This window comes from Pituophis catenifer, unplaced genomic scaffold (assembly GCF_029215685.1).
Source record: "Pituophis catenifer annectens isolate HBS135680 unplaced genomic scaffold, rPitCat1.0.hap2 SCAF_1, whole genome shotgun sequence".
NCBI lineage: Eukaryota > Metazoa > Chordata > Lepidosauria > Squamata > Colubridae > Pituophis > Pituophis catenifer.
This window is the reverse complement of record NW_027256881.1, coordinates 353032689-353046150: the sequence shown is the minus strand read 5'-3', so window position 1 is coordinate 353046150 and position 13462 is coordinate 353032689. Positions and strand designations below refer to the sequence as shown.

General features: G+C 44.1%; 1 protein-coding gene across 1 annotated transcript in view; it reads left to right on the top strand.

Annotated features, from left to right (window-relative positions):
- ATCAY (ATCAY kinesin light chain interacting caytaxin) overlaps nt 1–13462 on the top strand; it is a 55470-nt gene that overhangs the window by 31501 nt on the left and 10507 nt on the right. Inside the window, exons 8-9 of the mRNA XM_070939088.1 lie at nt 3847–3945; nt 7950–8004. Coding sequence (XP_070795189.1) covers nt 3847–3945; nt 7950–8004 — 154 coding nt within the window. The remainder of the gene's footprint in view (nt 1–3846; nt 3946–7949; nt 8005–13462) is intronic.

Here is a 13462-nt window from a genome sequence, read left to right as displayed (position 1 = left end):
TTCAGTGACTGTTCGAAGTTACAACAGCGCTGAAAAAGACCGTCTTGTGACCGTTTTTCGCACTTACGACCGTTGCCGAATTTCCCCATGGTCGAGTGATCAAAATTTGGCAACTGCTTGGCAACTGACTCATAGTTATGACAGTCGCAATGTCCCGGGTGAGGGGGGTGGGGGGTGTCACACGACCCCCTTTTGCGACCTTCTGACAGGCAAAGTCAACGGGGAAGCCAGATTCGTTTAACGACCGTGTGACTAACTCAACGACTGCAGTGCCTCTCTTAACAACCAGGGCAAGAGAGGTCGTAACATGGAGCAAAGCTCACTTAACAACTGCCTTGCTTAGCAACGGAAATTTTGGGCCCAAATGTCGTAAGTTGAGTAATGAAACGGTTAGCATTTTTTTTCCTCCTAACCTTTCAAGCATCTTTAAAAGCCATTTAATGACCTTTGGCTTCACCTTAATTAGGGTTCCTTGCAACATCCTGCAAACTTACCAGCTGTAGAGGGAGTCCTCAACTTACAACCATGTTTGATTTGGGTTGCTAAGCAATGCGGTCATTAAGCAAGTCATCACATGACCGGATCTGATTTTACAACCGTTTTTTTTTTTTTATGAAATTTTATTGAGTAAAGAATATATTACATTTCAAACTCTATGGTTTGGCAACGTGTAGTCATCTTGTATATTTACATATATGGAATCTAATCAATTATCTAGGTATTATACAGTTTATACATAAACCTTGTAAAATTGAACACATAATACAACAATAATATATAGATTAATTAAAAATTATACATTGTCCTAATGAGAGTTAACTTTTGCATTTATTTTTCAACCACCTATACCACAGATCCCAGATCGTATAAAATTCTGAGTCTTCCTTTCCATTTAAAACATACGTTAATCTGCACATTTCTGCACAGTCCAATACTTTATTGACTATCTGTTCCTCAGTCGGGCATCCTTTCTCTTTCCAGCAACTGGCATAGGAGAGTCTGGCAGCTGTGACAATATGAATAATCAAATATTTCTTTTCCTTAACAAATTTCCGTTTTAGCACTCCCAGGAGATAAATTTCAGGTAGAAAATTAATGTCCTCGTTTCATATTTCTTGGACCCGTTTTTGTATTTTTTTCCAGAATTTCTTCGCTTCCGGACACGTCCACCACATATGGTAGAAGGTACCTTGATGGTGGCCTAAGCAATGCGGTCATTAAGCAAGTCATCACATGACCGGATCTGATTTTACAACCATTTTTACTGCAGTTGTTAAGTGAATCACGGTGGTTACTAAATGAATCAAGCAGTTATTAAGCAAATCCAACTTATAGAATACCCGAGTTGGAAGGTATCTTGGAGGTCCCTTGGAGGTCCCGAGTTGGAAGGGACCTTGGAGGTCCAACCCCTTGCTCAGGCAGGAAACTCTACGTCAGGCAAGTGGCTGTCCAGTCTCTTCTTAAAAGCCTCCAGTCTTGGAGCATTCACAGCTTCCCCAAGTGACTTTGCTTGTTAGAAGGTGACCGGCAAGGTCAATCAATCAATCAATCAATCAATCAATCAATCAGAGTAGAGCTGGAAGGGACCTTGGAAGTTTTCTAATCCAACTCCGTGCTCAAGCAGGCGATCCTATACCATTCGGGACAGATGGCTGTCCAATCTTCTGAAAAACCACCAGTGTTCGAGTATCTACAACTTCTAGTGGCAAGCTGTTCCACTGGTTAATTGTTCTCATTGTTAGGAAGTTTCTCCATAATTCCAGGTTGCTTCTCTCCTTGATCAGTTTCCATTTGTTGTTTCTTGTCCTGCCCTCTGGTGCTTTGGAGAATCATTTGACCCCCTCCTCTTTGGGGCAGCCCCTCAAATACTGGAATCCTGCTATCATGTCTCCCACTAGCCCAAACCCTATGAAGGCCACACCTGGAATAACTGCAACCAGTTTTGGTCACCACACTACAAAAAAGAGGTTGAGACTTTGGACAAAGTGCAGAGAAGAGCAACTAAGAGGATCAAAGGCCTGGAGACTAAAACGTGTGAAGGACGGTTGCAGGATTTGGGGTTGGCTACTCTAGAGAAAAGAAGGACCAGGGGGTGACATGATAGCAGTCTTCCAGTATTTGAGGGGCTGCCAGAAAAAAGAGGAGGGTCCACCAATTCTCCAAAGCCCCTGAAGGCAGGACAAGGAACAACGGATGGAAACTGATCAAGGAGAGAAGCAACCTGGAATTAAGGAGAAACTTCCTAACGCTGAGGACAATTAACCAGTGGAACAGCTTGCCACCAGAAGTTGTGGGTGCTTCCATCACTGGCGGCTTTTAAGAAAAATCTGGACAGTCACTTGTCTGAGATGGTATAGGTTCTCCTGCTTGAGCACAGGGTTGGACTAGAAGACCTCAAAGGTCCCTTCCAGTTATTCTATTCTATTCTATTCTATTCTATTCTATTCTATTCTATTCTATTCTATTCTATTCTATTCTATTCTATTCTATTCTATTCTATTCTATTCTATTCTACTCTACTCTACTCTATTCCATTCCATTCCATTCCATATTTTCTATTCTATTCTATTCATTATTATCTATTCATTATTATTCTATTCTATTCTATTCTATTCTATTCTATTCTATTCTCTTGTACTCTATTCTATTCTATTCTATTCTATTCTATTCCATTCCATTCCATTCCATTCTTCTCCTCTCCTCTCCTCTATTCTATTCTATTCTATTCTATTCTATTCTACTCTACTCTACCCTATTCTATTCTACTCTACTCTATTCTACTCTACTCTGTTCCTTATTCTATTCTATTCTATTCTATTCTATTCTATTCTATTCTATTCTATTCTATTCTATTCTATTCTATTCTATTCTACTCTACTCTACCCTATTCTATTCTACTCTACTCTATTCTACTCTACTCTGTTCCTTATTCTATTCTATTCTATTCTATTCTATTCTATTCTATTCTATTCTATTCTATTCTATTCTATTCTATTCTATTCCATTCCATTCCATTCTTCTCCTCTCCTCTATTCTATTCTATTCTATTCTATTCTATTCTATTCTATTCTATTCTATTCTATTCTATTCTATTCTATTCTATTCTATTCTACTCTACTCTACCCTATTCTATTCTACTCTACTCTATTCTACTCTACTCTGTTCCTTATTCTATTCTATTCTATTCTATTCTATTCTATTCTATTCTATTCTATTCTATTCTACTCTACTCTACTCTACCCTATTCTATTCTACTCTACTCTATTCTACTCTACTCTGTTCCTTATTCTATTCTATTCTATTCTATTCTATTCTATTCTATTCTATTCTATTCTATTCTATTCCATTCCATTCCATTCCATTCTTCTCCTCTCCTCTATTCTATTCTATTCTATTCTATTCTATTCTATTCTATTCTATTCTATTCTATTCTATTCTATTCTATTCTATTCTATTCTATTCTATTCCATTCCATTCCATTCTTCTCCTCTCCTCTATTCTATTCTATTCTATTCTATTCTATTCTATTCTATTCTATTCTATTCTATTCTATTCTATTCTATTCTATTCAATTCTATTCTACCCAATTCCTGCAACAAATTAACTGTCGCAAACGGTGATCACATATCCGCAAGACACTGCAACCCTTGTAAACACAAGCTGGGGTCCAGGGGCTTCGATCGTGATCCGGTGACCTCAGGATTGGTGTGACACCTTGAGGATGAGCCTTAAGTCACGTTTTCCAAGGCTGTCGCGACTTCGAACTGTTGTTAACATGAGTGGTTGCGAGTTCTGGTTGCGGCTGCCCGTAGAAGCTAAAGCTGCGTCTCTCTCTTCTCTTCCCAGTGTGAAATTCATCAGCAAAATCCAGTACGTCCACACCTTGGAGGAACTAGCTCATACGATTCCCATGGAGCACGTCCAGATTCCAGATTGCATCCTGCAGTAAGCGTTGTTGTAATTTGGAGGTTCTCAGAACCCTCAACACTGTGAAATAATTACATCATCATCATTTAACTACCCCATAATCCCTTGCGGGGTGGAGTCTGGGCAACTGTTCTGCCCCGGCTCCGGATTCCCGAGGATATAGACACACACCAACGGTCCTTATCAAATTTATTAAGTAGTAAGAATAAACCAAAGTCCGGCAAAAGTTGGCAACCAGCCCAGAAAACAAGATACGATAAGACTTTTCCAAAAATGCTCTGATGATAATTACAAGTTGTTTCCAGCAAGAAACTTACTAACGCATGTGACTTAAATAGGCTAAGGGAGTGGCCAATTATCCTCAAGCCTTACTCTCGAGGAGACCTCCTCCTCCTGAGTAGCCACTCCTGCCTTTTGGCAGCCCTGCGTGCTCAAGCATGGAGGAGAGGCTTCTCCACTTCGCTCTCTCCACTGGAAGGAGCCTCTGGAGGTTCTGAAGGCCCTGGATGAGTCTCTGCCTCTGGCACCACATCCTCTTCAGCCTCCTCGCTGTCTGATGCAAGCGCCGGCCGCGCCGGCTGCTGGTGCAACACCACACCAGCCTCCTCGTTGTCGGGATCAGCCATGATCCACGCAGGCCGCTGGTGGGCCACAACAGCAACTGAATGGAGCCAGCAGAGTGTTTTACTGGCTGGATGCCCTTCCTGTCGCCCATGCGGAGTTTTGTTCCTCATTGTGCCCAGAGAGAGAAATATCTGCCTCTACCTGGGATTGAACTCACAGCCTCCTGATTGTGAGGCGAGAGCTCCACCTCTAGGCCACTGCACCACTCCTGTGACTTTATTGTCACTTTGAATGCATACTACATCGACAGAGATCACAATGAAATTTCGTTACACACAGCTCTCACCACCAGGGGTGTCAAACTCACATCGTCACGTTGTTGTCACGTGGCAGATTGTGACTTCTCCCCCCTTGGCTAAAACGGGGGTTGGTGTGGCCAATGCATGATGCATCCAGCCCACGGAGCTGCGAGTTGGACTCCTGCACTATATCATCTTCTTTTAACGAACCCATAATCCCTTGCGGGGTGGAGTCTGGGCAACTGAATGGAGCTAGCAGAGGGTTTTAATGGCCGGATGCCTTTCCTGTCGCCAAAGCAGAGTTTTGTTCCGCAGATATATTCTCAGTGTGCCCAGAGAGAGAAAGATCTGCCTCTACCTGGGATTGAACTCTCAGCCTCCTGATTGTGAGGCGAGAGCTCCACCTCTAGGCCACCGCGCCATTCTTGCCCCTGTGAAATAATTACATACCGTAATTAAAATATGCAAGGCTGCCCTTCTTCAGAGTACATTTGGGTTCCTCCGTGGTGTTGACTTGAGTTAATCGGCTTTTTTGGTGTGGGAGACAGGATCGATGAGTGTGCACCTGTGCAGGTAAAGGGATGCATCACCTGGAGGCAGGGAAGGAGCAGTGTAGCCCTTGGGAATCCTTGCTAGCAAACCTCAGAAAGCCCAGGAGAAGGACTCTTGGTCCTATTAGACCAGGGTTTCCTAACCTGGGCAACATGAAGCTGGGTGGGAAATTCTGGGAGTTGTAGTCCAGCCATCTTCGAATTGTGTAGGTTGAGAAATACTGAGATAGACCATGCCAAGCTTAACTGCTCTGCTCAATTGATAGAAGTAGCTTCAGGTGTATTGCTATCAAGAGTAGCAATAATACCGTGTTTCCCCGAAAATAAGACCCTGTCTTATATTTTGTTTGAACCCTGAAATAAGTGCTTGGCCTTATTGCCATGCGCTCAAAAGCCCGATTGGGTTTATTATCAGAGGATGTCTTATTTTGGGGGAAACAGGGTAGATAGATAGATAGATAGATAGATGATAGATAGATAGATAGATAGATAGATAGATAGATAGATAGATAGATGGATGATAGATACTGTGTTTCCCTGAATATAAGAAACTGTCTTATATTTTTTTGAACCCTGAAATAAGCGCTTGGCCTTATTGCCATGCGCTCAAAAGCCCGATTGGGCTTATTATCAGGGGAGGTCTTATTTTGGGGGAAACAGGGTAGGTAGGTAGGTAGAAAGATAGATAGATAGATAGATAGATAGATAGATAGATAGATAGATAGATAGATACTGTGTTTCCCTGAATATAAGAAACTGTCTTATATTTTTTTTGTACCCTGAAATAAGCGCTTGGCCTTATTGCCATGCGCTCAAAAGCCCGATTGGGCTTATTATCAGGGGAGGTCTTATTTTGGGGGAAACAGGGTAGGTAGGTAGGTAGAAAGATAGATAGATAGATAGATAGATAGATAGATAGATAGATAGATAGATACCGTGTTTCCCTGAATATAAGAAACTGTCTTATATTTTTTTTGTACCCTGAAATAAGCGCTTGGCCTTATTGCCATGCGCTCAAAAGCCTGATTGGGCTTATTATCAGGGGAGGTCTTATTTTGGGGGAAACAGGGTAGATAGATAGATAGATAGATAGATAGATAGATAGATAGATAGATAGATAGATGGATAGATAGATAGATAGATAGATGATAGATACTGTGTTTCCCTGAATATAAAAAACTGTCTTATATTTTTTTGAACCCTGAAATAAGCGCTTGGCTTTATTGCCATGCGCTCAAAAGCCTGATTGGGCTTATTATCAGGGGATGCCTTAATTTGGGGGAAACAGGGTAGTTTGTAGCAATCCCTCCTCCTCCTCCTCCTCCTCCTCCTCCTCCTCCTCCTCCTCCTCCTCCTCCTCCTCCTCCTCCTCCTCCTCCTCCTCCTCCTCCTCCTCCTCCTCCTCCTCAGAAATAATGTATTAGATCTCTGGTTATTTCCTGCCCTTCTGTTATCTACAGAAATCAATATTTTTAGTTAGAAGAAATATTTGCATCTTGAGATTCAGAATCAGAATCAGAATAGAGCTGGGAGGGACCCTTGGAGATTTTGTAGTCCAACCAGTGGTGGGTTGCTCCTGGTTCGCACCGGTTCGCAAGAACCGGTAGTAAAAATTGGTAGTAGTTCGGAGAACCGGCAATAACATTGGCTGGCCATGCCCCCGAACTGGTCCCTGGCTCGGTCACCGCACGCTTACCCCGCCCACCTCATCAGAAGCTTTTTTTTTTTTTTTTTACTTTTAAAAGCATTTTTTCTACAACCCCTTTGGCCGAAAAAATGCTTTTAAAAGTAAAAAAAAAAAAACAGTCTCTGATGATCGTGCAGCTCAGCTGGGATCGTCAGAGGCTTTTAAAAGCATTTTTTTTCTGCAACTTCTTCGGCCGAAGAGGTTGTAGGGAAAAAAATGTCTTTAAAAGCCTCTGGCGATCCCAGCTGAGTTGCCTGATCGTCAGAGGCTTCTAAAAGAATTTTTTATCTGCAACCTCTTAAGGTTGTGGAAAAAAATGCTTTTAAAAGTAAAAAAAAAAAAAAAGTTGGCCACGCCCACCCAGTCACATTACACCCTCCCACCAAGCCACACCCAAAAAATAAGCCACGCCCACAGAGCTGGTAGTAAAAAATTTTAGAACCCCTTGCTCAAACAGGAGATCCTATACCATTTCAGACTGATGGCTGTCCAGTCTCTTCTTAAAGACCTCCATTGATGAAGTACCCACAACTTCTGGTGGCAAGAAGTTCCACTGGTTAATTGTCCTCGGTGTTAGGAAGTTTCTCCTTAATTCCAGGTTGCTTCTCTCCTTGAGTAGTTTCCATCCGTTGCTTCTTGTCCTGCCTTCTTTGGTGCTTTGGAGAATAAGTTGAAACCCCCCCTTCTTTGTGTCAGCCGCTCAAATACTGGAATGCAGCTATCATGTCCCCCCTGGTCCTTCTTTTCCCTAGATTGAAGGGCTGCTATGGGAATGTACTGGCATAATTTATCCCTGGCCGCAGTGAGCTACAAGGCCGCCTTCCTTATGTCTCCAGTTGCCTATTAAACATTTGTCGGAAAAACTGATTTTTCCCGTACGCAGCAGACGACCCCTTAACGTCCTCCCTGCCGTTTCTGTAGGTTCGAAGAGGAGCGAAACCAGGCCAGGAAAGAACGGTATGTCTCCTTCAGGTGGGTCGGGACCGGGGGGGGGGGAGGGGGGGAAGGTGGGGGATCCCCTGGATTCCCTGGGGGAGGGGCCATTTGGGAAGGGCCCGCTTCATCCGGCCATGCTCTTATTTTGTTCCAGGGCGGAAGGAGTTAAACAGGAGACGGCTGAGAGAGAGAGGTGAGCTTCCCCCTGTTCCCATTTATTTTATTATTATTATTATTATTTATTATTCATATTTCTATGCCGCCCACTCTCCGAGGACTCTGGGCGGCTTACACCAAAGACTAAAGTATACTAAATAGCATATTGCCCCCCCCCAACAATCTGGGTCCTCATTTTACCCACCTCGGAAGGACGGAAGGCTGAGTCAACCTTGAGCCGGTGAGATTTGATCCGCTGATCTGCTGAACTAGCAGTCAGCTGAAGTACCTGCAGTACTGCACCCTAACCACTGCGCCACCTTGGCATGAGGAAACAGGGTGGTCTTGCCAACAAGACCACCCCGTTTCCTCATGCCAGGCAGGGTAGGAAGAAAGCTAGATATTTGAGGGAGACGGGAGCCCCCTTTCCAATCCCAGAGGTTATTCAAAGGTATCCGAGTCTTGACAACTACCCTATGCTGGCTGGGGAATTCTGGGAGTTGAAGTCCACCCGTCTTCAAGTTGCCAAGGTTGGAGAAACTCTACCCTAGCCCCTCCGTGCACCTGGTGGCAAAGATCTCCAAAAGTCTGCCTCGGAATAAAACGGGTTCATTGGAAAAGGGGCTCCCTCTGATGATTTTGCTGCTGCGGGCAGGTGAGGCTCTCCTCCCACAGGACAAGGGGAGGCCAGAGAAGAGAAGATTCGTAGCTCAGGGTTGAATCGTGGTGTCCTGGGTGATCTCCGAGCTTGGCTATCTTCTTGTAGACATTTTATGACCAAACTAGGTAACATCATCCGTGCCAGAAGGGAAGGGAGCTTGTGGAGAGGAGGAGGAAGAGGAGGAGGTTGTGGGATCCTAGGTGCTCTCTGACATTTCATGACCAAAGTAGGGAACATCATCAGTGCATGTTGATGCTATACCTAGCTTGGTAATGAAATTTTTATTTATATTTATTTATTAGTCATATTTCTATGCCGCCCACTCTCCGAGGACTCTGGGCGGCTTACACCAAAGACAGTATACTAAATAGCATATTGCCCCCAACAATCTGGGTCCTCATTTTACCCACCTCGGAAGGATGGAAGGCTGAGTCAACCTTGAGCCGGTGAGATTTGATCCGCTGATCTGCTGAACTAGCAGTCAGCTGAACTAGCTGCAGTACTGCACCCTAACCACTGCGCCACCTCGGCTCATAGAAATGTCTGCAAGAAAACCACTAAGCTCAGGGATCACCAACAACCCCCCAGCTAATGTCCCCTTGGGCTTCATTCAAAAGCCAGATTCCTCCTATTCGTTTTGAGTCAAGCGAGCATCTTTTGTGGGTTTCGTGATGCAACTTCAGCGTGTTACCTTTGCAAGGTTCAGTAGATACCGTCTCTGTGGGAAATACCCTTGCATTTTCTTTCCTAAGGCTAACTCCGTAGTTGTTAAGTCAACAAGGCTACCACCAGCTACCAATTATTCTATATTATATATATAATTACCCGTATTTTTTCAGAGTATAAGACACACCTTTCCCCCCCCAAAAAAGAGGGTGAAAATCTGGGTGCGTCTTATACTCCGAATGTAGCCCCACTTCTCAAATGGAGGTTTCAGAGGCTGAAAAAAGCATCAGAAAAGGAAGCTTCAGAAAAGAAGCCTCCAAACAGAGCTTCAGAGGCTTTTTTTCTAAAGCTGTTTCGGAGGCTTTCAGAGGCAGGAAAAAAAGTTTTTTTCTGAAATGGAGTTTCAGAAGTTTCAGAGGCAGAAAAAAAAGCAAAAAAAAAAAAAAAAAAGCAAGGCACAGAGCTCACAACCAAGGAACCTGTTGCTAAAATTCACCTTTGGGAACAGCTGATTGGGGGTATTCAGGGAGACCGATCCACCTGCCAATCAGCTTGTTTCTTATTTTCCTCCTCAAAAACTAAGGTGCGTCTTATACTCCGAAAAATACAGGTATATATAATTACATGAACGGTTTTCTGCCTTGTGTCCAAATAACTTGCCATTTCAAAGGTCTGTGTGTCAGGAAATTAACTTCTCAGCTGGAGGATTCCAAATATCTGGGGCCGCCCTTGGTGACTGTGGTGTTTGAAAAAAAATAAATCCGCTTCATAACGTCTATCAATCAATTTGTCTTACAGGACTGCCCTTCCTTCAGAAGATCAGGAAACAAGGTTTGCAATTTGTTTTTAATTAAAATTCACCTCTTTTTAATTGATTTTTATTGCTTCTTTTTTTTTTTTAAAAAAATAACATCACCAGTTTTTTTTTGTTTTTTGCTCTCTTTTGCTGTTTTTAATTTAACCATCCCTTAAATTGGGGCATCGTTGATGCTTTTAAAAGATTACAATCTTGTGTCCTAGGCTAAGAATCAAGAAACCCCTTGATTGGTCAGTCTGTGATATGACCTCAAGGAAGCAGGGATAGGCTTCAAAAAATTGAGTTGCTGGGTGGGCGTGACCATGGTGGGCGTGGCCTAGTCGGCCTCCTGCACCATGGCGGTGTGTGGGTGTGTGGAGAGCTTTTGCCCTCCCCGGGCTCCGGAGGCTGTTCTCGAGCATCCCGGAGGGTGAAAACAGCCTCCCCAGGCTCCGGAGGCCCTCTGGAGGCCGAAAACGTTTCTAGGCTTCCTGAACTTCCGGTAGCCCCATTTTTCACCCTCCCCGAGCCTCCTTGTGCACCCTGCACTTACCTGCATCCAAAATAGGCCATGTGGGGACTCCTGAGAGGGGTGGGATGGGGTGGGCGGGGCCAGCCAGGAGTGGGATTTGGGGGTTCTCCGAACTGCACAGAACCTTAGCTAGAGGTTCTCCCGAACCCCTGCGAACCCCCAACAGCCCACCACTGCAAGGAAGCCTTTGTCTGACTTGCAAAATATAAAATATCGAAGATTTATCTTTCCTGCAAAGTTAATACATGCGCCCTTTAAATATTTTCAAACTCCATATCTACAAGTAGTAGTTCAGTTCACTATCTGGGTTATTCAATTTCATGGTGGACTGTCTTATTAAAGGTGGAGTCTTCCTTGGTTTAAACCAGGTTTTAGTTTAACATTAGGAGCACCTGTCTACGGAGATTCTCAACCGTCCAGGTCCTGGTTGTCCCAAAGGTGCTTTTTCGAGAGGCAACTGAACTTTCTTGCTTTTTCCTTGAAGACGTTTCGCTTCTCATCCAGGAAGCTTCTTCACTTCTGACTGTTTATACTGCTTGCAGACAGTCATTTGCATTCTTTTAGAGCAGTGTTTCTCAACCTTGGTAGCTTGAAGATGGGTGGACTTCAACTCCCAGAATCCACCAGCCAGCAGCGCTGGCTGGGGGATTCTGGGAGTTGAAGTCCATCCATCTTCAAGCTTCCAAGGTTGAGAAACACTGTTTTAGAGGGTCGTTGAGACCACCTGGAGGTTGAACCAATCGGCTGCAGCCCAGAAGGCTCCACCCCCATTTGCACCACTCAGGTGACCCTGAGGACACAGGTAAACCTCCAGGTGGCCTCAAGGACTCTCTAAAAAGGATGCAAATGACCACCTTTGTCTGCAAGGAGTATCAATCCTTCTGTTTCACACTATCCCGTCAGAGCTGAAGAAGCTTCTTGGATGAGAAGCGAAACATTTTCAAAGAAGGGCCTTGGTGGCGCAGCAGACTAAAGTGCTGTTAAGTAGCACCAGCTGCCTGCAATTACTGCGAGTTCGAATCTCCCCAGGCTCAAGGTTGACTCAGCCTTCCATCCTTTCGAGGTAGGTAAAATGAGGACCCGGATTGTGGGGGCAATAAGCTGACTTTGTATAAAAAAGAACACCACTTAGGGGGGGCCAAAAGCCCTACTAAGCAGGTATATACAAAAGTATGAAGGCTATTGCTTAACGCATTGTAAGCCGCCCTGAGTCTCCGGAGAAGGGCGGCATATAAATCGAACCAATAAATAAATAAATAAATAAAAACCAAGAAAGTCCACTTGCCTCTTGAAAAAGCACATTTGGGACAATAGGAACATCTGGCATCGACAGCTGTCCTATTGGGACACCAATAGAATGGTGGCCTCTCTTTCTCCACAGGAGATCTTCCTGTCTAAAAATACTGTTTGATTTCCTGTGGCTAAGTCCCAGAGGTGCTTTTTCAACTGGGCTTTGTGGTTTTTCTCTGAAGACGTTTCGCTTCTCATCCAGGAGGCTTCTTCAGCTCTGACTGGATGGTGGAGGATGGAAGGATTGATACTCCTTGCAGACAGCTGGTTATTTGCATCTTTTTTAGGGAGTCGTTGAGGCCACTTGGAGGTTTGTCTCTGTCCTCAGGATCACCTGAGTGGTGCAAATGGATGCGGAGCCTTCTTGGCTGCAGCTGAGTGACTCAACTCCAAGTAGCCTCAAGGACTCTCTCAAAGGATGCAAATGACCAACCGTCTGCAAGAGTTATAAATCCTTCTCTTCCCCACCATGCAGTCAGAGCTGAAGAAGCTTCTTGGATAAGAAGAGAAACGTCTTCAAAGAAAAACCAGAAAGTGCAGCTGCCTCTTAAAAAAAAAAAACACTTTTGGGACAACCACGATCTGGATAACTGAGAATCCCTATAGACTTGTGGTTAAGATACCTCCAATAAAAGGAGAATATTTGTAGCTCTGGATTGAAATGAGGGCTCCTCAGTGCCCTCTGAGCTTGGTGGTTTTCCTGAAGAGGTTTCATTGCTCAAACGAGGCGACACCATCGCTGATGTTCTTCCTCACACGAGCACTGATGACGGTACCAACTTAGGGTAATGAAATGTCATCAGGAAAACAGGCAAGTTGAGAGGACTCCTTAAAAATACCTCCACATAACAAAGTAAAGAGATTGGATGGTTCCAGCTCTGATTCCAGGTAGTCCTCAGTTTATGACCGCAATTGCGGCCAGAATTTCTACTGCTAAGCAAGGCAAGTTGTGAGTCGTGCCTGATTTTCCCAACCTTTTGTTGCCAGCTTGTTACACGACCCTGGCACATTGCAACTATGGCAAGTACATGCTTGGTTGCCAAAGCGCCCAAATTTTAATCCCGTGACCCTGGGGAGGTGCTGAGATGGTCATAAGGGTGAGGACCAGTTGTAAGTCACTTTTTTTCAAAATAACTGGAGCTGGAAGGGACTTTGGAGGTCTTCTAATCCAACCCTCTGCTCAGCCAGGCAACCCTACGCTATTTCAGATGAATGAAATGGTTGTCCAATCTTTTCTTAAAAAACTCCAGTGTTGGAGCAACCGCAGTTTCTGGAGGCTCAGGTCGTTCCACTGATTAATTGTGGCTAAATGAAGGTTGTAAGTTGAGGATGACCTGAACTCTGTTTTGCTGATTGTTGACAGCGTTAAGCTGGGTGAACAAAGAATAGCTTGCGGT